At 49.5% G+C, this 22364-nt stretch overlaps 1 protein-coding gene across 8 annotated transcripts in view; it reads right to left on the bottom strand.

The window, feature by feature from the left end:
• The window catches only part of MINK1 (misshapen like kinase 1), a 50315-nt gene extending 32305 nt beyond the window's left edge, over positions 1–18010 (bottom strand). For 5 of the 8 annotated variants that reach the window (XM_061174828.1, XM_061174834.1, XM_061174832.1 and 2 more), the window contains exon 1: positions 17697–18009. In XM_061174828.1, the coding sequence (XP_061030811.1) occupies positions 17697–17753 (57 nt within the window). In that variant the 5' untranslated portion in view covers positions 17754–18009. Of the gene's footprint in view, positions 1–17696 lie in introns of all 8 variants that reach the window. The other 3 variants (XM_061174835.1, XM_061174829.1, XM_061174831.1) reach the window with 3 other exon arrangements.
• Positions 18011–22364: the final 4354 nt, after the last annotated feature.

Raw genomic sequence — 22364 nt, 5'->3', positions numbered from 1 at the left:
GCTTTCACAGTCATTATCTCATTTGTGCCTCTGACCTGTAGGGAAGCCAGGCAGGAATTATTACCCCATTTCACAGATGAGAAAACCAAGGCTCCAAGACGTTAAGTGTTTTCAAAGTAGAACCTGGTTAGTCTTCTGATGGCAAATCCAAGGAGGCATGGCACACACACCCCAGAGCTTTGTCCACTGGATTCCATTTGCCTTCTGTGGGCCAAAGAGGTTCTTCCTTAAGCTCAGATCTGACTGCCTTACAGTTGATGATCCCAGGGATGGTTAATCTGGAGCCCTGCCCGTTCTCATTCTGAGGTCATTTGTTTCTTGCTGGTGTGGGGAGGAGGCAGAGGAGCAGGAATGCACTCTACTGGATTTCTCTCGGTTCTTCTAATACCCCTTGCCCCTTCTCACCTCTGGGTCTTCGTACAGGCTGTCCACCCTTCCAAGGGCATCTCTCCCCTCCCCTTTACCTGCATGCCCCATGCCCATCCTTCCAGACCTCAACACAGACATCACCTCCTCCAGGAAGTTTCCCTGACTATCCTGCTCCCACAGTACTCTGTACGGCCCCTTTCATGGCACCAATTACATTTTTGTGATTGATTCTTTAATTGTCCGTCTTCTGCAAGACTAAGCCTTAGAGGTCAAGGCCACATTCAATACCCTTCTGTTGAATGAATAAATATAGAAACAAAAGCAAGTTGGTGTTATCCAGAAGAACCATCCCCTTTCCCTCCTGCAATGGTTTCTAACACTAGGTTTTGGGTTTATCTCCATTTTTCCAAAATAATCCATAAATATTCACTTAAAAGCAATGTACTAGGGCAGCTACTAAAAGTGAATCCTCTTTTGTTATGTGAGTCAGCGCTCCCTAATTTATATACTTGGTAAACATGTATTACTAGAAAGCGGACTTTCTTAAGGCACAAACTCCTATATAGCTGGCTAAACCCAAATGAAAACATTAATAAGGACCCAAACACCGCAGGAGGCAACAGGACAAGAAGAGGTAAAGGCGAAGGTTCCTGAAGGAGAAAAGAGCGAAGCATTTTGGAAAGGAGAAAGAAGTGGGCAGAGGCTGGGTTAGGTGAAGGGCAGAAGAAAGACGCATTTTAAGACAACTTAAAAGAAGGTTCAAAAGTATAAGAGGATAACTCGGGGAAATATTTTCTTAGCTGAAGCAGAAAGGCAGCCAGGAGTCTAGTAATATAGAATGATAGGGAATGGTTAGGGTTTATACCTCACTAGGAATCAGAAGGCCTGGGCACTGGTTCTGATTCTTTCATGTAATGGAGGCAAATCAGCAAGTCACTTAAGCTCCCAGAGCCTCTTTTCCTTACCTACCCAACCCCATCCCACAAGAGTTCACGGATGTAAAAACATTTTGATATCCACAAAGTGCTACAAATTTGCACAGTCATTATGAAGAGACTTGCCTCCCATAGAGCAAGAAAAACACTGTCAAAAGGTGATTTACGAAGACTGTTGGTGTTACTGGGATTTAGAGTGAAAAGTGGCAGCTCAGGAGAAAAGAAACAAGATAAAAAAGTAGAATTGTGAGGAGGGCAGGTGAGAGAGAAGGGAGAAAAAAAAGAACGATGGCCTTGGAGGTAGGGCTGAAGGGGGTGGGGGGAGGGGTGGTCCCTGGGAAGCAGATGCTCGGGAGAGAAAGGGCAGAGCGCGGAAGCAGGCGGCTGGAAGGGGGAGATGTCAAGCCCGTTCAGGCTGGCAGACACCAAGCTCACGGAGGAGGACAACAGTAATCAGGGGCTGGGTAATAATAAGGCTTCTCACTGCTGGTTTTCCACTGCAGCACAAACAAACCATTATACCTCATTGCCAACAGCCTCCTGTGGGAGTCAGGTGTCCCCAGATGCGAGGCAAGAGGCTGGAGAGGCTTCATGACCGAGAAAGCCTGTGACTTGTCTAACCCCTGTGTGGCTTCTATCTAATTCCAGATGGGAGACCAACCAGATACCATGAGAGAGGACTTAGGAAGGCAGGCTCTGACAGGGGACTATGAAAAGACACCTTGGAAGGAAGGGTGGAGGGAGCAAAGCTGAGTCAGTGGGGAGAAGAGCAGGTGGAGGGTGGGGCCCAGGGGGAGGGGGAGGAAGGACTAGTCATCTGCATCACAGACTTAGAAACGGTTACTCTCCAAAGGGTGGAGGCCACATACTCGCCGGCCCCACCAAGGACCAACTCAGAATAAATTACAGCCCAAAGGATATAGATGAGACACAAGGAGGAATTTCCTGACCAGCAGGATGGAGCAAACATGCTCACACAACTTTTTACCAGGCCCATCTTGCCTCTTTTTTTCTAAGAAACCTTCCCTGGCTGCATTCATGCCAACTTTAGGGCCCTGTGACCAGTTCATGCATTCATTCAACAAACATCAAGTGCCTGACAGATACTAGAATGTGGCAATGAACAAAACAGAAATGGACCCCTCCTTCGTGGAGCTTACAGGAAGCAGACATTAAAGATGCAATTACACAACTACATAAACTCAACTGTGATAGGCTATAAGAAAAAGTACAGGGCACTATTAGAAAGATTAAAGGGAGGTCATGATAGGGGTTGGGGGGGGGCAGTAAAGGGCTGCTGGGGAAGTGATATTTATTCTGAGACCAAAAAGACAAGTCGGAGTTAACCGAGCAAAGGTCAGGGGTGGGGAAGGCCCAAGGCCCTGAAGCAGAAAGAGCCTTTAGTCTCCAGGCAAGGCCGGTGAGGATCCTAGTGGCTAGGCGCCCCGCCTGAATCTGTGCCTTTCCATAAAGCACTTTGCACATTTTTGTGCGAAAGTCCTGTGTCTCACATCTGAACAAAGCCATGTATCCCCATCAGAATGTCCCCAAGGGTGAGGTGCAGGTTTCCCCCCTCTGGCTGACTGCTTCCTCTGGGTGGGCCCAGAGCTTTTACACAAAAGGGCATGCAGGGCCAGAGGGACCGCTCAGCCACTGCTGGAATTCCTGACTCAGGGGGCAGGACAAACAGGAGTTTCAAGTTCAGATACTAGATTTTGAAGTTGCTCTTTCTTCCAATGAAGCTGGAAGATGGTAGAAAACTCTAGGGTAGGGAAGGGGAAGCCAGGCCCACACCTGGGGACTTAGTGACTCACCCACCCACAGCCGTTAAGATTGCACTCAATACACTGGGTGGTTTTCTCTTTCCCAAATAAAATGTGAAGGAGGAGAGGAATGTTACCAGAACCTTTCTGGTAACTTTCATAAGAGACACCCTTTCTGGGCACTTTCACAAGAGAAATCATGTGGCTACCACCTATCTAATGAGCAGTTACCAAGCTAAGCACTTTACTTACACTTTTATTTAACCCTTGAAACAGCCCTATTAGGTGGGTCTTGTTACCCTCATTTGACGAATGGCAAAAATGAGGCATGGGGGTAGTTATGACCTTGCCAGGGGTCACACAGTAGGTGACAGATCTGGGATTAGGATTCACATCTGTCTCCAACGTCTATGCTTTTGGGGGGTGAGTGATGATGGGGAAGGCCTCACTATACCAGGTCCCTCCCTATCTTCAAAGACCAAGTAAAAATGCCCTCTTCCCAGGTCACTCCTCACTTGGTCTGCCTGCTCTTCCCTCGGCACTAACAGACTCAGGAAAGTCTAAGGAGTGCACGCACATATACTGAAGTTCATACTTCAAATGGTCCTTCAGACCTTTTCCTGAACCTTCCCTTTGTTTTGTGTTCTTCCTGGATGCCCAGCCCCACGTCCACACCCCAACTTCGCCCCACCCTGAGCTCTCTCCACAGTAGGTGCTTGTGTTTCCCAGACCAGCTGGGAGACACCACACTCAGTTATCCCACCCTGACCGACCCCTCCCCCAGTATTGTTTCTCTCAACTCCCCCTTTGCCCGACTTCACACACAAAAGTGCACCTTTCCTTACATATACTACACTGCAAAGCACACATCTGATCCATTCATGTGTTTAAGTCAGTGTTGAGAACAAACAGACCACCCCACACAGCAGGCACGCAAAGATATTTCGGAAGGAAGAGAGGAAAGAAAGGAGGAGGGGACTCTTGGATCTGGGGGACCTTAAGGATTACCTGGTCCAGTAGTTCTCAAAGGCAATCTGCATCAGATCACCTGGGAAAACACACATACCAGGGCCCCACCCTGGACGGACTAAATCACCTCCGGAGGGCAGGGCCTGGGTACATGTAGGTTAAAAAAAAAAAAGTTACCCAGGTGATTCTGACTGAGCCTCTGATTAATAGCCACTGTTCTCATCCCCTTGTTTTGCAAGTAAGGAAACCAAATCCCAGAGAGATGACACGCATCCTGTAAACTAGAGGGAACTGAAACAGGAACCACGTCTCCCAGCTCCTAATTCCACACTGGCTCTATGCATCACGTTGCCTCAACCCCAACAGCCCCTGTGTCAGCGGGCCTCTGTCAGGGAGCTCTCTGGAGATGTCAATATCACCCTATCTGAGCAGGTTACAAGGCCAGGGCGGGGGATCTGGGCAGCAGGGGGGGCATTAATCATTGACTTGTGAAACACACCTCCTCCGCACAGAATGCACCTTGGACTCCAGGCTGACCAAACACACATGAGCCCTTCGTGTCTGGTGGGGCCTGCACACTGCCGCAGAGCAGTACGAGTATCGGAAGTCAGATCTAACTAGCTCTGGGACCCTGGCCTGCTGCTGGCACCTTTAGAAATGTAAGATGGTCTATGGATGCTCTGCTTTAAACACAGGCACTTAAACCACTCTTTGCTTTTATTTATGATGGTGATGATAACCATATCCAGGCAGGCACAATGCCAGACTGCGGGATAACAACTAGGGAAGGCCGTGTTTCCATGAGTCAGGGGATGGAACGTTCCTTCATTCACACTTTGAGTACCAGGGGTGGGTGAACCAGGCTCAGCCCAAGAAAAACAATCAACCCCAATTCATACCTGGCTCAATCTAAGAAAGAAATAGGCTTTAGATTGTAGTGAGAGGGACTGAGGTGAGAAGGGCCACTGAGCAGACCCTGGAAGGTGATGCTGAATACATGTAGCTTCCTGTAAGCTTGTACACAGAAAACAGAGAAAAGACTATGAGTCCTCAGAACCTGGGATCCGACTCGAGGACAGGTGATCTAGGGAAACAGCCCTGAACAGGGGACCCTAAGTTGCCACCCCCAACCTACTGGCTAGAGGCCCCTGTGGCCTGGATCTTGACCTGTTAGGCCTCTCTATGACACAGGGCTCTCCTGCCCTCCTCTCTTCCTGGGTGACTTGAGTGCTAAGCCTGTCTCTCCTTCCTTTTTCCTTCTTTCCCCATGAAGTTTGACGAGAAACTGTAAATCGTGTGGACAAAGTGAGGAGGCCGGGCAGGCCACTGAATTGGTCACCTCTATTCTAAGAAATCCAACTCAATTCTAGGACATGCTTTGGGTCTGTCCAGGGGTGCGGACACCACAGAGGGATACAGCCTGACCTGGCTCCAAACTGTGCAGGCCTGGAGGCCCACGGGGGTGACATCAAAGGGGCCTCAAAGGCTGCCCATGATTTCCCCAAGACATCTTTAGCAGCTAACCACCCCTTCCTCCTGTAAGAATCTAGGCCTTTTCTGTGGCCCATCATTCCACAGGAAAGAAGCTCCTGAGCTCATACTGCCTGATATTAAAAACCTACCCTCCCTTTACTTGATGTCACCCATGAATGAGCTTTCAGTTCCTAATGATACATGAATACATGATGTTGAATAAAGCTTCCAGCCAAAGTTGCACCACTGGCCACCCCTCGGGAAAGGTGGAACACAGGAAGGACAGAGATACTCTACTGGGTCCAAGGTACTCATCTAAGGATGGTTTTCTTCTACTTCCAGGGAGACTCCCAGTTAACACATGAACCCCTCACACACAAACACAGAAATGTTACCTTTTATTATCTTCATGCCTTACATGATCTTCTTTCCACCTTCCTATAGCAGCTACCCACCAGACCCCCCGGATGAGACGTAAGAGCTGAGAACAAGTAAGATGATGAATATAAGTACAAGAGAACCAGAAAGCAAATGATAGCTGGGAGATGGCAAAAGGCGCTGAACATGGACGAGAAACCCTCAACTTCTCTTTCTGCTGCCTAATTCTTTTGTGATTCCATGCAGCCATTTCAGTTACAATCCCTCTCGGAGATGACCGCCTTGCACTGGAGCCAGGAGGGAGGGGGGTGTCCTGAGTTGGCTGATGACACATGGACTTCTGAAACAGGTCACCTCACCTGACTCAACAAACAGTAAGCATCTGCTATGTCAGCCCTCTGCTCAGCTCTGCACACACAGAAAGGGAGGAGACACAGAACGGTGGTTGCCAGGGGCTGGGGGAGGGGAATGGGGAGTTCATGTTTAACGGGGACAGAGTTTCAGTTGGGGAAGATGAAAAAGTTCTGGAGAGGGATGGCGGTGATGGTTGCACAACAATGCGAATGTACTTAATGCCACTGAACTGTACACTTAAAAATGGCTAAAACGGGGGCTTCCCTGGTGGCACAGTGGTTAAGAATCCGCCTGCCAATGCAGGGGACACAGGTTCCAGCCCTGGTCCAGGAAGATCCCACATACTGCGGAGCAACTAAGTCCTGTGCACCACAACTACTGAGCCTGCGCTCCAGAGCCCATGAGCCACAACTACTGAGCCCGCGGTGCCACAACTACTGAAGCCCGCATGCCTAGAGCCCGTGCTCTGCAACAAGGGAAGCCACCACAATGAGAAGCCTGTGCACCGCAACAAAGAGTAGCCCCTGCTCGCCGCAACTAGGGAAAGCCCGCCAACAGCAATGAAGACCCAACGCAGCCAAAAAAAAAAAAAAAACAGGCTAAAATGGTAAATTTCATGTTACGTATATTTAACTACAATTTAAAAAAATTTTTTTAAGGTGGGAGGGATGAGATAGTCTTCCTCTCCTCCCTCTGAAGAACAGGACTTCGGAATCATTAACTCTCTTTCCTCTAGAATAAATCTGAATTCTTGTGCATGCTTTCCCCTGCTATCATCAGAGTACCGTGCCCAGCAGCCAGACATCTAGAAATCTCTACCAGTTCTGGGCACAGGCCCCATGGAGCTTTGTGTTCCCAGCAGGTGCCCACCAACGCCAACCCACCAGCAGTTCACAAAGGCTCAGGCTAAAGTCATTTACTTAAAAAAAAAAAAAAAAAATTTTTTTTAAAGTCACTTAATCCATCAATCAAGTTACTCCCTCTTCTCAAAAAATGCACTCATGTGATTAAAACCTGTCCTCTACCAAGACGCAGATCTAGACCGTGTGCTCTTGCAGGTGGTGACCACTTCTCATACAGGCCGCCTCCAATCCATGAAACAGGCCATGTTCCAAAGTCTCCTGATACTTCACCATAGAAACTTTATGGACAGTGTTATATTATCCCAAGTGAGCCCACAAAGCCTGTTTCCCACAGGCCACACATTCATGATTAAAGCCAGCTGAAAACAATACTGCTCCAGGTACATAGTCCAGAATGTCAGCTGCAGGGTGCCCTCCCCTCAACACACACCCACAGACACAGACACCTGCCACCTGGGCGCAGGTCTCCACCAGCACAGGGGCGCACAGGCTTAGGTTCTGGGTTGAGTCTGAACCCGTTTTTTTTTTTTGTTTTTTTTTTTTTTTACTTTTTTTGGGCATGCCACTCTGTATGTGGGATCTTAGTTCCCCGACCAAGGACTGAACCCGTGCCCCTGCATTGGAAGTGTGGAGTCTTAACCACTGGACCACCAGGGAAGTCCCTGAACCCGAGTCTGAATCTGAAATCTGCCGCTTACTGGCTGTCCAACCTTAGGCACGTTACTTAACTTCCAAGTTCTGTAAGCCTTGGTCTCGTCATCTTGAACATGAGTAAAATATCCCACTTCAAAGGGTTATTGTGAGGGATAATGAGATTATATAAGGAGGGAACATACTGCATAGTAAGTATTCATTATTATTCCTATTCCACCCCAGAACCCCTTCTGAAATGAATCCACGTTAAAATACAAATGACTTGTATCAGAGCAATTTTTGTTCTGAACTGAAGAAAGAGAGGAAAAGAGGGCTTCCTAGAGGTCTGGAGGGATAAAGGAACCGGCAAACTTCTGAACCACAGGCTGCCTGTTCCCCCCAACCCTGCTTTGTGGGGTTGAAGGTAGTTTCCACAGTGAAGAAGGACCTTGTGAAGGTTAGAGGGACCTTCTCCAACTTCACCAAACCTTAGCTAGACTAGACCAAGAGCCCATCCAGTCCTGCCCTCCTAAGTTGGACTCAGATAGTGAGAAGTGATGGTGGCTCTGCTGCACAGCTGCATCAGGGCGTCCCCACCAGCCACTCTACTCCCAGCCACTCACCCACCCCCAAAGCTCTGTTCTTCTCCAAAGGATACTAGGCAAGTGGTCTCCCCTCTAGTTATTCCCTGCAATTTGAGCAACGACACTCACTCAGCACACCTCCGTCTTCAGGGGGCCAACCGTAGGATGCAAACACATGAGAGAAGAGATACATACGCCAGCCTCCTCTCTCACACTGTGACCACACACCTACCTCCGCCTCCCCTCCCGCTGCTCAGGCTTTTGGGTGCCCCTGCCCAATTGTTTTGTTTTAACTGAAGTATAGTTGATTTACAACATTATATCAATTTCTGGTGTATGGTAGAGTGATTCAATTATATACATATATATTTTTTCAGATTATTTTCTGTTACGGGTTATTACAAGATATTGAATCTGTCTGAATCTTTTCTTGAAGACTCTTTCGTGAACATGCAGAACTGAAGACCAAGTACAACATGCTTTCAACCACTTTCTTACAAATGTGCCTTGAAAGAGAGAGTGGGTAGGTGGTGAAGAGAGAACATGAAAATCTTCTTCCTTGCACTCTGGCTCTGAAGCCTGCCCAGTTTACCTCCAGAGGTGTTCGGGCAGACAAATAAAAGCTGTGAGAAGAGCTATGTGCCATGCACACAAGTAATTTACAGCCTACATTCCTCTTTCCACCCAGCAAGAAGGAAAGGAGGGGACTTAGGACCTACTTCCGACTTCATGGAAGAAAACATGTCTAGTCCTTCACCTGACCTTTCCCACGTCCATAACAAGTTCACAAGAGGCATATTGGCAATTTGGGTGGAAAAACAATTCTTCAATGTGCTGTCCAGTCATGGCAGGGTGGTTAACATCCCTGATCCCCACATACTAAATGCTGTTAGCCCTTCCCAGACAAAGTGACAATGAAACCTCCCTCCCCAACATTTCCAAATACCCCCAGGAGGGCAGTGCCACCCTAGCTGAGAAGCACTGAGTAAGGACCTGTACTGTTTTCGTGTCACACAGTGCCCAGCACATACAAGGCACTCCAGTGGGAAAGTCACAAGAATACTTAGCTCTAGGGACTTCCCTGGCGGTCCAGAGGTTAAGACTCCATGCTTCCACTGCAGGAATCTTAACCCTGGTCAGGGAAGGGTTTGATCCCTGGTCAGGGAACTGAGATCCCGCATGCTGCACAGTGTGGCCAAAAAATTAAAACAAAACAAAAAAACAGGGGCTTCCCTGGTGGCGCAGTGGTTGAGAATCTGCCTGCCAATGCGGGGGACACGGGTTCGAGCCCTGGTCTGGGAAGATCCCACATGCCGCGGAGCAGCTAGGTCCGTGAGCCACAATTACTGAGCCTGCGCGTCTGGAGCCTGTGCTCCGCAACAAGAGAGGCCGCGATAATGAGAGGCCCGCGCACCGCGATGAGGAGTGGCCCCCGCTTGCTGCAACTGGAGAAAGCCCTCGCACAGAAACGAAGACCCAACACAGCCAAAAATAAATAAATAAATAAATAAATAAAATTAAAAAAAAAAAACAAAAAAACTTAACTCCATATCTCTACCCAGCGAGTAATTACTGAACCCCTACTGTGTGCTCAGCACTTCTGCAGGCACAGTGAGCATCAACAGGGAGTATGGATCGTGGTTCCTACACGTAAGGAAGTGACAGGGAAAACATGACCATGAAATATTCAATATGGGTAACGTATACTCAAATGCTAAGTTACAAGGTCCATGAAAAGCTGGAGAAGGTGACCAGTGAGGGCTGGCTCGCTCAGGGGAGGCTTCGTGGGAAAAGCGGAAGTTGAGGTGGCTGGAAGGAGGTGGAATTTTCTTCACACAGCCCTGCTGATCCTCAATCTGTCCCTGCAAGGACCGCTGTTCATAGAAAACCCCTCCAAGCCTGTGGTTCCAGGAGCAATTCAGCAAGCCCACCCCTTCAGATCCTGTCCTCGGATGCTTTCTGGTGGAAGAGGGTGTGAGAAGTTTCCCCTTCTCTCTCAGAAGACCCGCTGCTGTCAGGCCTGCTTTCAGGAGGCCCTTCTCATCCTAAAGGCAGAGCAGAGGTGCATTCACTGCCACATGCACTGACTGAGTCAACAGACTCTGAGTGGTTGGGATTCCTGGGTGTGAAGACCTCTTCACTTGTCACCCGGCCGGCCAGCCGGCAGCATAAGACTCTCCCGCCCTGGGAACACGCACTTCCCTCCTCGGTCAAAGGACTTCTTGCCTGCTCCCTTACCAACCTTCAACTTTCCACTCAGGCAAAGAGTCTCCATGTCCTCCACTCATCCCTCTCTCCACGGGGTGTGCCACCAAATGCTTCCCACAGCCCACCCCGCCCTCCTGACATTTCAGCTGCTCCTGGAGGCTGGCTCCCCCATGAAGCCCAAGACTGTGGTTCTCCGGCCCTGTTTCATTTCAAACGTGCAAAATCAGCAACACTCCCCCTACACACCTCACTCATCCTTGACTTGTACAACAATGTTAAACTGAGAGTTGCGTACACACACACACACACACGTGTGTGTGTGTGTGTGTATATATATATATATATATATATATATATATAATCTTCCTAATGTTAGGAAGAATCCCACATCCCACAACCACAAAAGCTAAGCCAAGGATGGGCCTACTTGTGCTTATTCTTGTGAGACTTACCAACCTTCCAACCCTGGACACTCGGGCTAGTAACATCGATTCAAACACACATACGCACACACACGTAAGGAGATGAAAATGTTAAGTAGCTTGAGGGTAGTTATCATTTCACTATGTCTGTGTCTATCAAAACATGTGGTACACCTTAAATACACACAATTTTTATTAAAAATACAGTATAAAACATCTAGCGGTATAGCCTTCTCCCTCATACACCGCTTCGGCCAATCGGCGCGCCCTCCGCAGAGCGCCATGCAAGTCCGCACAGACCCAGTACTCAGAGACGCTCCTCCCAGTAAATAAAAATGAGTTATATGCCTTTTCCATATAATACCCTTACCCTTTGAAACAAACTTTTTTTTTCCCCTCCCATAGGAAGGTTCAGAAGAAATCCTTTCGGAAATTAAGCCTGGAGTTTCTACCGCATCCTCAGACCCCCGGCCCTTGGTTGCTGACCAAATGCTCCACCCTAAGAATGGCCCTGATCCAAGGTCTCCCAATTCTGGCTGTCGCCAAATTCTACCTGCTGGTTCACCTCTATCTACTCTTTCTGTGGCAATGCCAGCTTGGTTTTTCAACATGTGATTTGTTTCTCTCTCAATCTACCAACCAAATATTTGTCTTGCAAAAAGTAAAAACAATTATTTTATGGGCTCTCATGGCATGCCAAAGTTTTCTGCTACAGTCCTTATCATGACTTGCAATTTTATGTATATGTAATTATATATATATAATTATTTTATTAATGCCTCTCCCCACAACTAGACTGTAGGAAAACCATGTCTATCTTGTGTGTCATTGTATCCTCTGTGCCTAGTTCTAGCTCTTTCCTCAAGCAGAACAGGAAATCCTACCCACCATTAGCAAGTACATCCTGGGCTATCTGGCCACTGGGCAGTATCTCCAGGGGCTCCTTGGATCACCACAATTCCATCCCTTTCTTCTCTCCTCCCTCTGCCATTCCCTACCCTTATTAAGAACAAAAAGCCTCAAACACCTTTTCAATTACCCTCTGGAGGAGCTTCCCGTAGATGGAAGAATCCCAGACTCTAGTCAAGAACTGGTTGGTCAGGAGAAGAGCAGGAAGAACAGGAGAGAGGAGAAATGAATATGGGCTTCTACCAAGTCATGTTCTTGTATCTTCCTATATTCTGTGGGCATTCAAGAAATGCTTTGAGAGTTGACTTGTTAACCTGATCATTTTTTGTTCAATTTCTTCAACCTACTAAAGAAAAAACTGAGGGAGCTGTGGGTGTAAAGTGAGTGCTGGGGGAGGGGAAAAGACTGCATATCAGATTTCAAGATGACTGACCACGGGACAACAGAAAATGAGTATAATTCACAGCAACCAGATTTAACAAAAACTTCCTGACCCTGATGGTTCTAAGATAATGAGGAAGGCAATAACAGTCTAAAAAAAAAAAAGGTGGGGGGGAGCCTCAGCTTGCAAAGGGATTGCTTAGAGGGATGCTTCCAGAGGTATGATTAAATAGCTCAGAATAGTATGAGCACACTATTACATACTTCCCGTAGCATCTAGAACCTGATTCTCAATAAAACAGACCAACAATGCTTGGTGACTGACTGATGTAGGAAAGGATATTAGTCATAACTTTCTCTGGTACAACTTTGGAGACAGAAAGATTAGTCTGGCAGACTCTCAGATGGCTTCTGGAGATGCTCTGCAGCCCCAGAACTGTTTTATGTTCCTGGATTGAGAGGTCACTGCATTCCTTATTTATAGACCAATGCCAAAGTACAAGCTTGTAAAGAGTGGTTGCACACTTCCTGCTATCTTGTCCCCAGGATGACAAGCAAGGACACTCAACATACCCAAACTGTGTGAGTTACCCCCGTTTAGGCACACACAGTTCGGAGTTGAAAGGAATGGAGGCCATATCTGAAATCAGGACTCTACACAGCACAGTCTTAACTGAGTTCCTGGGATAAGCGTGAGGGGGTGGGCCAGCCAGCTCTCTTGCTGACCTTCTTACTGTTCTCTTAACTGTGAAAACCTCACTTCTTCAAAGACCCTCCCCTCCGTGTGTTACGAAGGGCCATGGCTCTATCCTATCCCGCATCATAAAGGGTGGAGACGTCTCTTCCCTCGTTTGGGGGATGGCTGAACACCTAGTTCCAGCAAAGTTCTCCGCAACCTTCCTTCCATCCTCTTGCCAAAGCAGCTTTTCACTTCACTCCAAGTGCCACTAGCTCCCCAAACAGCCCCACTCCCATCTGCGGTTCTCTAGGAAAAAAGTCCCCAGTCAATGCCATTGCTTCTGCTGCAGGAGGTCAGCCTCCCCATCCCCTGCCTGAGGCATCTGTCGTCAACATTTGGACAGCGAGCACATCAGAGTGCAGCAGTTGCTCAGCAGCCTAGAAATACATGCCCAGGACTGCCAGCTTTCTGAGTGGTGCTGGCTCCACAGCCTCGTGAAGAAAAAAGGAAGGGGAAGCGACTCCTCCAAAGAACAGACACAACAACATAAGATCATTTGAGAAAGAACATCTCTGTCAGCACTACTACCCGGCAACAAGTCCCTCCTGACTGCACGTCATGGTATTATTTCAATACAGCCACACTGCACACAGCTCCATGGTTCCAAGGACACTGCAGTCTAAAACCTCCAGCTGGCTGGACAGTCAAGAAAGGCTGCTTGGTTTATGAAGTGGGTCAACCAAAAGGAGCAATGCAAAAGGAGAGAGGTCAGCCCGGGATCTGCTCCCTCCTTGTCCCGTCCTCTTCCACTGATACTTATCCTTCGTGAGAAGCCAAGAGTTCCAAGTCAGAAGATTCTCCGGGGATATAACCAAGCCTGGACACAGAGAAGGTCTGAAAAAAGAGGCCCGCTTTTTCTCTTGGAAGATCCTAACTTTACTTCAAGGACGTCGCTCCGATGGAGGCTTCCAGAACTCTTGTTTACCACAAGGTCTGATTCCAAAAATAACCCAGAAAAGATATATTCTTAATTGTGTGTATACAGACGGCAAGAGAAAGCCTAACAAGCATGACACTTACTGAACGCTTTCTCTAAGCAAGACTGTGCTAAGAGCTTTCACTTGTTATGATACGCGTTTATTCAACAAACAGTTGAGCCCCCACTATGTGCAAAACACTGTTACAGGAACTGGGGATGCAAAAATGAACAGAACAGTCAAAATCCTAACTTGCACTGAACTTATATTTTAGTCGGGGTTGATATATATAAATATATGTCAGCTGGCGATAAATACTATGAAATAAAACAAAGCGGGCTAAGGGATGCTATATAAAAATTTATATGAAAACAAGCAGGGGAGGAAGTGCTATTTTAGATACACTTGCACTGGAAGCCTTCTGATTGTCATCTGATAACAATTAACAGTAAGGGCGAGGGCTTCCCTGGTGGCGCAGTGGTTAAGAATCCACCTGCCAATGCAGGGGACACAGGTTCAAGCCCTGGTCCGGGAAGATCCCACTTGCCGCGGAGCCACTAAGCCCGTGTGCCACAACTACTGAGCCTGCGTGCCACAACTACTGAAGCCCATGTACCTAGAGCCTGTGCTCCGCGACAAAGAGAAGCCACCGCAATGAGAAGCCCGCGCATTGCAAAGAGTAGCCCCCGCTCGTCGCAACTAGAGAAAGCCCGCGCGCAGCAACGAAGACCCAACACAGCCAAAAAAACAAAACAACAACAACAACAAAAAACCAATAAGGGTGATCATATAGTCATGATGTGCCAGGAACTGAACTAAGTACTTAATATGCAGTATTTCACTTAATCCTCAGCAACTCTGAGTTCAGTACCATCACCACTATACGGATGGGCAAACGGAGCCTTAGAGAGGTAAGGCTCTTTGCAGACTCTGCAGCAAACTAGGGAAGAAGGGGGAGAAAGGCCAAGGTTACACAGTAAGTGAGAAAGCAGGGACTTGAACTCAGGAACACAACCCCATGCTACTGGGCTGGTGGATAAACAGAGCCTCAAAGAGGTCAAGCGTGCCTGTGGTCACAGTGTGGTAGGTCCACCCGCCTCTCCACACATGGCTAAGAGATAGTGCAAGTCAATCTTCCCTAATATCAGACTATTACTCTCATCACCAGCTGGAAGCCAAGCCCTATCTTGAAATAAGAGGAGAAAGACAACTTGGGCTCTCTGACGCCGACTAATAAATGCTGAATATGTTCCTCTCCCATCCCCTCCCCAGGCCCCCAACACAAGATGATGTAGTACAGGGAAACACGCTTTTCTGCTAATTCTCCAGGTTGCCGTTTCTCACTGGAAAACAGACAGAAACAGAACAAGAGATGACTGAGAGAGCTTCTCAACAGTGCCACAGGGGCTCTCCGAGGTGGGGTGGAGGGGACAGGCCCTGAGCAAAGGCCAGCAGCAAGGAGAAAGCAGGCCTTCTGCAGCCCCATTTCAAAGAAAGCACTCCCTCCAGCCCTGGAGTACTGGGGTGGTAGTGGGGGAAGGGCAATGCTTTCTTAGGAAGCATGAGGCAGGAAAGACAGAAGCGCTGGGAGCAGGTCACAGGGCTCTCTTGAGGAAGGGAGAGGAGAATAAAGCAGGAGGCGACTGAGGAAAGAGGCTAACATTGCTTCAAGTAGAGAAGTCCAGAAGGGAAATACCAAATCCAAGGTCAGACGGTGTTTGCAGAATTGCTGGAAATCCCAGGTTGAGGGTCCAGGCCAAACTACCAGAAGAGGCTAAAGGGAAAGAGAAGCCCAAGGAGAGTCTCACAAGGTTTAAACCAAAGGTCATGGTTTGGACCCACCTTCTTTTTTATTATATTTAAGTCACCACAGCACAGGAACCTGTAGCCAGAGTTAATCAACAACCAAGGTGGGAAGGGAAGATGGGGGCTCATCCTAAAGACAAGCTCATTAAGGGGCGCCTGGATTTCCATCTTATATCCCAGCTGGCTTAACTTGAGAATCGCAGTTTAAATTGATCTTAAGAATCTTCCTCCTGGGCTTCCCTGGTGGCTCAGTGGTTAAGAATCCGCCTGCCAATGCAGAGGACACGGGTTCGAGCCCTGGTCCAGGAAGATCCCACATGCCGCGGAGCAACTATGCCCGTGCACCACAACTACTGAGCCTGCGCTCTAGAGCCCATGAGCCACAACTACTGAGCCCGCGTGCCACAACTACTGAAGCCCACACACCTAGAGCCCGTGCTCCGCAACAAGAGAATGAGAAGCCCACAATGAGAAGCCCGCGCACCACAACGAAGAGTAGCCCCTGCTCGCCGCAACTAGAGAAAGCCCGCGAATCTCCCTCCTAAAGCCTTCAGACCCTCTTGCCACCAACACACACACACACACACACACACACACACACACACAAAGAGAGAGAGAGAGAAATCAATGTTCCGTCTCCCTCCTCAGCAACTTATCACCTTATCTCCAGCAAGTCAGGTCTCCTAGCCCAACACTGCACCAAACAAATTATGACCTGAATGGCAAGAAAAACTGTGTCACCTAGAGAAACCCAATTAACGACATGACTCTGCTCTCTTAATTCCCCTCTCCCCTCCAGTCATATCCGGGGCACCTGTGTGGCTGACCGCCTTTTCCCACTACTGGCCATGTTCCCTGGCTAACTCAAAAGCCAGAAGACGATTTCAACAGGGGCCTCCAGAGCAGCTAACCCAGAGATGGGAAATCTTGCTCTCCCCAACACCTTGGCCTGTTGAGAAGGCCGGAAGGACACAGGACAAAAACACCCCCTGGGGGACAGGCGGGAGTCTTCACCTTGAAATCACTCAGTTGCCCCTTAAGCCAGGGCTCCCTGCTGAAGAAAAACATATAAATGCTGCTGAAAGCCCCCAAATGAGGGCATGCAAGAGCCCCAGGAGGGACAACGAATATTTCGAAGAAAATTCCTGCTGCAGTTGCTTCCCCTGATCCCTTTTCTAATGAACCCCTCCCTGGAGAAATCTCCATCGCCTCCTCCTCCCTCCAGCAAAACCATGAATACCCAGGCTTTTCCAAACCACATGCTGCATGTGTTTGTGTGTGTACAGACATATAAACATCCTCTTCCCAGCCCAGGCCAGAGTTTCTGAAGACAAGAAACGCGTCCCCTCCTCCCCCAGTGCACTTGTCTTTCCTCCCAGCCCCACGCTGCTGCAGAGTTGGTAATGTAATATGCGGGGACCCTGAGACCGGAAATGCCTGGTTCTGGACTGCTGCACTTGAAACGCGAAGGCACGGGGAGAGCCGAGCAGGGGATGAGGGCGGCGGTAGGAGGTGTGCGGCGGAGAGGGGAGGCTGAAGTGCCTGCCGACCGGGGAAGAGATGCAATTCAGGGCTGGGCGAGGAGCAGAAAGGGTGATGAGGGGGAGGCTGGCAAGGCAGTGGCAAAGTCAAAATTCGAGGAGCCGAAAAAGAGGAGGGGGAGGAAGAAGATCTAAGTAAGAGCAAGGGGGGAAAGAGGCCTCAAAGCATGTCAGGGGCCAGGGAGGGGCATCACAGTAAAGATTCTGCAGGCTCAGGAGAACCAGAGGGTGACCCTCAAACACCTGGGAGGAAGGGGATCCGGAACCTGAGTAAAGGTAGAGGAGGAGGGAAGAATGGGGGCGGGGCACCCCAGGGCGGGGACCGAACTGGCTCCCAGAATCTGCAGCGCGTGGAGAGCGGAGGGGAGCGGAGGGCGGAGGCCTGGCAGCAGCGGGCGCCCGGAAGGGGGCGGGGGTCGCCGCGGGGCGAGGCTGGGGGGCAGCGAGCTCACCCGCAGGGCGGACAGGTCGATGTCGTCCAGGCTGCGGGCGGGGGCTGGGTCGCCCATGGCCTCCGCCGGGAACGGGGCCCCGGGGCCGCTCACGCTCCGGCTCGGTTATTCCGCTGCCGCCGTCGCCGCTTCTCCCCCATCGGGGGATCCCGGGGGCGGACTCCACCGCGCCTCCCGCGGAGAACCGGGAGGGGGAAGGCCAGCGGGAAGACCGACCCACCGACTGACAGGAGATATCGCCCCAGAGCCTGCAACCCGAGCCTCCCGACTCTCCCGCGCAGGCGCAGAATGGCCGAGCACCGGGGAGGGTGGAAGAGGGAACGTGACGCGAGCGCGCCGGGTTCCCCCTCCCCCTCGGCGCCGACACCTGCGCGCAGGCGCAGGAGACAGAGCGAAAGGCGCGCGCGAGGACTGAGCGACCGCGCGAGCCTGGCGTGAAAGAAGTGGGCGGTGGCCGGGGCCGCCGGGGAGCGCGCCCACCAGCTGGTGCGCGTGCGCACACGCGTTTCCTTCCCTCCCAGTATTTTTTGCCCTTTCTCTCCCCCGTTTCCTTCTGAGCTCTCCTTTGACGCCTTTCCTTCCCTTTCCCTCCTCTTTCGTGTGCCCAGCTGCCAATCAAGCCACCCACCTCTCTATTTGCGGGGGGAGGGGGGCGGGACCCAACACCCTCTATTACTAGAGGGGTTGTTATGGTAACTCCCCACGCGAGGGCTGGGTGGCCTCTAGATAGGATGGGCTGTCCACCCACCTAATTGCCATGGCAACAGTGGAGCCGCTGAGGGAGGGGCCTCTTCGTGAGAACTTGGCTGGAGAAACCACCTGGGGGATGGGGAGTGGAGAAGAGGACTGGCTGCCTCAAGAATGCCGCTGACCCCCTTCCCCGGCTGCAGTGGGGAGGGTTCAGAAGGGGATCTCAGATCTCAGGATAGGGAATCCTACCGCAGACCTTTGTCTCTGCACCTCTTGTTCTGTACACAGGAACTGTTTCAACAATTATTCATTGACTGATCCCTGGAGCTGTGCGAGGGGGAGGGGGTGGCAAGGGGAGGTGGAAGGGAGGAGGAGGGATCTATGTCCAGCCCCTTCCAATCTTGCTTGGGTCACCTCAGGTCTAGTCGTGTTGGCGTAGCACCCCCAGCCATTAGCCTCACTGGAGGCTGGGTAATGCTATATAAAGAACAAGGAGTCATGTTCTGCCACTGACATGCTGTGTGACCTTGAACAAGTTGCTTTGCTTCTCTGGGCCTTTCTTACATTGTGAATTTGAAAGAAAGAGAAGGCAGTTTGATCTTTGAGATCACTTCCAGCAATGATGGTATCTCCAAAAGACCCCACTGTCAGCCTTAATGTAAACATCGCTTAGAAGAGTTTGAATGAAAAGTCCTTGGAAAGACGCAGACATCCTCCTTTCTGGACCCTTCTCCTTTGCACATTCCGATGCACATCCAGTCTTGCTCCTCTCCCACCCACCCCCGCCACGCCCAGTTTACCTTGCTGTTGTCCTTGTCCAAGCCATAATCATCACCTACCTTCAATACTCTTATTAGCCTCCTACTTGGTCTTCTTGACTGACCTCCTTAGGTCAATTCTCTATACTCAGAGTGCATGATTTTTCTAAAACTCAAATCTGATGTCACTCTTCTGTTTAAGATCCTTCACTAGCTCCCCACTGTCTTTGGAGCCTCAAGTGTGGCAACCATGACCCTTCAAGTTTCTGCCTGTTTCTCCTGCCCTGTTTTTCAGTACTCCACCATTCAACCTCACATGTTCTAGCCATATGGAAATCCTCTACACGCAGTTCCCAGAACTCAAAAGACCCTCCTCAACCATTTCTTCTCCCCCAGAATATTCTGACCATGCCCATTCTCACTGACTTTTGCTTTGTCCTTCATGTCTAAATCACCTCCTCCATGAAGACTTCCTTGACCCCCTGAGACTGAGTTTGGCTCCTCTGTTTTAGCTACCTGGCTTAAACCCATGGTAACATTTAACACTTTGAATTGTAAATGTTGAATCTCCTTAAAGGCAAGAATTATGTCAGCCTTGTTCAACACAGGCCCGCACCCACTAGAGGTTCAGTAACATGCAAGTGAATGAAAGCCTCTGTGTCTGGGTAGGCACTGTGAAATATAGTAACTCAAGGACAAGAGCATGGGATAGTAGGAAAAAACAGTGCTTTGTGCAAGTCATTAATCTCTCAGGTTCAATTCTATCATCTGTAAAACAGAGATAATAACAGGAAGGTTAGGGTAAAATAAAATTAGGTATGTGAAGCACTTGGTATATTCAAGGTCCTCAGTAAATTTACTAATGCCTGACTCAGGCAGTGTTTAATAAAGACATACGGAATCAAAGAATGAGCAAATTAAGATCACAGAGGTAGGACAGATGGCCACCCAAACCTCAAGAGGCAGTCTAACCTGGGGGGTGGGGAGGATAGAGAAACAAGATTGGCCCTGTGCTGATAATAATAATAATAATAATTATTATTAATTTATTTATTTTTGGCTGTGTTGGGTCTTCGTTTCTGTGCGAGGGCTTTCTCCAGTTGCGGCGAGTGGGGGCCACTCTTCATCGCGGTGCGCGGGCCTCTCACTGTCGCAGCCTCTCCCGTTGCAGAGCACAGGCTCCAGACGTGCAGGCTCAGTAGTTGTGGCTCACGGGCTTAGTCGCTCTGCGGCATGTGGGATCTTCCCAGACCAGGGCTCAAACCTGTGTCCCCTGCATTGGCAGGCAGATTCCCAACTACTGTGCCACCAGGTAAGTCCTGCTGATAATTATTGAAGCTGGAGTATTGATGTGTGGGTACCTGAGGTTTCATCAGTCTATTCTCTACTTTTATGTATATATGAAATTGTCCATAATAACTTTAAAAGAGACAATGTGGTAGAGGAAGCCCTGGATCAGGCATCAAGAAAAGTTAAACTATTAAAAATAAGGCAAATTTTGGATCCCTGGGGGTTGGACATTTTGCACAGACCCAATCACCCTCAGGGCCTCCCACCCACCTTGGGAGGCTGGATTCATTCTCTTCACCCTGGGTCTAGAGGCAACTCTTCTGATTGCAGGCCTACTGCTTTTTTTCCCTACACTGTGCGGGCCTCCATTCAAGAAACTCCAGGACCAATGAGTGGGGAGCAGATAGACCAGCAGACAGTATGAAGCAGAAGCCCACCTACCCCTGGCCCAGCCCTGGGGCAGCTGCTGCCTCCACTCCACTCCACAGTTAATGAGGTAACGGTCCCCTAGGGAAAGAGGCCCTTAGTGCTGACAATGAGGCTAATTAGCAGAATGCCAATTAGTACCTGGGGACTGGCTATACATGGGAGGGGGAATTTCTTGTGTGGAAGTGGCTTCTTCAGAGGAACGGAGGGCTGGACTCAAAAGAGAGGATGTGAGCAAGGCCACAGTATCCCCTCTCTCCACGTCATCATCCACAAGCACACCCCTCCTCCAGGAAGGCCTCCTAAACTGCTCACTCTATTCCCCTCTGTTTCTTCCTGCTCCTGTGGTCAATTCTGAGATTGGGGAGTGAGGCTGGGGAAACAAAGGACAAGATCCAGGACTGTGCTAAACTTTTTTCTAATTGAAAAATATTTCAGATATACAAAAAGATATGGAAAAATATATATAAAGTTCATATCCCACCACCCAGCTTAAGAAATAAAAGTCACCAATTCACTCAAAGAGCTCTCTCTGTATACCCCTGTTATCTTATCCTTTTCTCTCCACCTGCCGTGGGAGATAACCCTCCTCAGTCCAGTGTGAACTACATTCTCTTGTAGACTACACCATCTATTTTCTCTCTTCCCTCTGGAGCACTGCCAACCAATAGAACTCTGTGCAATGACGGAAATGGTCTATACCTGCACCGTCCAATATGCTAGCCACTAGACACGAGTGGCTCCTGAGCACTTGAAACATGGCTGCTGCGAGTGAGGAACTAAATCTTTACCTATTTCTAATTGTAATTAATTTAAATGTAAATAGCCAAATGTGGCTGGTGGCTACTGTACTGGACACTGAAGCTCCAGGACATACGTGCCTGTCCCACGAGGGTGGGGACTTTGTTGTACTCACTGCTGTGAGTTTAGAATGGTGTCTGGCAAAGAGCAGGTACTCAATAAATATCTAAGTCAATGACTGAATCTTTACAGCAAGCCAGTTATTAAGTATTATTCCCATTTCCCAGTTGGGACCACCGAGGCCCAGAGAAGTGATGTGACTTGACAAGGTCACCAAGGTAGTAAGTGACAAGTCCAGGATTTGGGCCCAGTTCTTCCTGACCTCAAGCCTATACCCTTATCCACTCCCAGGGGCTTCGCTAAGCCTCTCCCCTTGCAGTCACTTGAGGAACAAGAGGCAGCCCCTCTGGGCCCTTCTTTGGGCACCTCCCTCACCTGAAGCTGCACCATCAGCTCCACTGTCCTCCAGGAGTCCTGGTTTGGCCCCGCCCTTCTTTTACCCAGGCATCCCTGTGTGAACACCTTGTCTTCCCAGCACCTGGTGACGGAGCTCCCGAAGCCACAGACAAGCGGAGCGGAGATGAAGTCACAGAAAGAAGAAACCAGTGGTGTGGAGAGAGGGTGAAGGGGCCTGTGCTGCTGTGTGTAGGCCTGGGGGGGCAGCTGAGACAAGCACTCAGTTCAGCCAAGGAAGAGGCAAGGA

The sequence above is a fragment of the Eubalaena glacialis genome, chromosome 19, assembly GCF_028564815.1.
Source record: "Eubalaena glacialis isolate mEubGla1 chromosome 19, mEubGla1.1.hap2.+ XY, whole genome shotgun sequence".
Taxonomy (NCBI): domain Eukaryota; kingdom Metazoa; phylum Chordata; class Mammalia; order Artiodactyla; family Balaenidae; genus Eubalaena; species Eubalaena glacialis.
The sequence above is the reverse complement of the archived record's forward strand: the minus strand, read 5'-3'. Positions and strand labels throughout refer to the sequence as shown.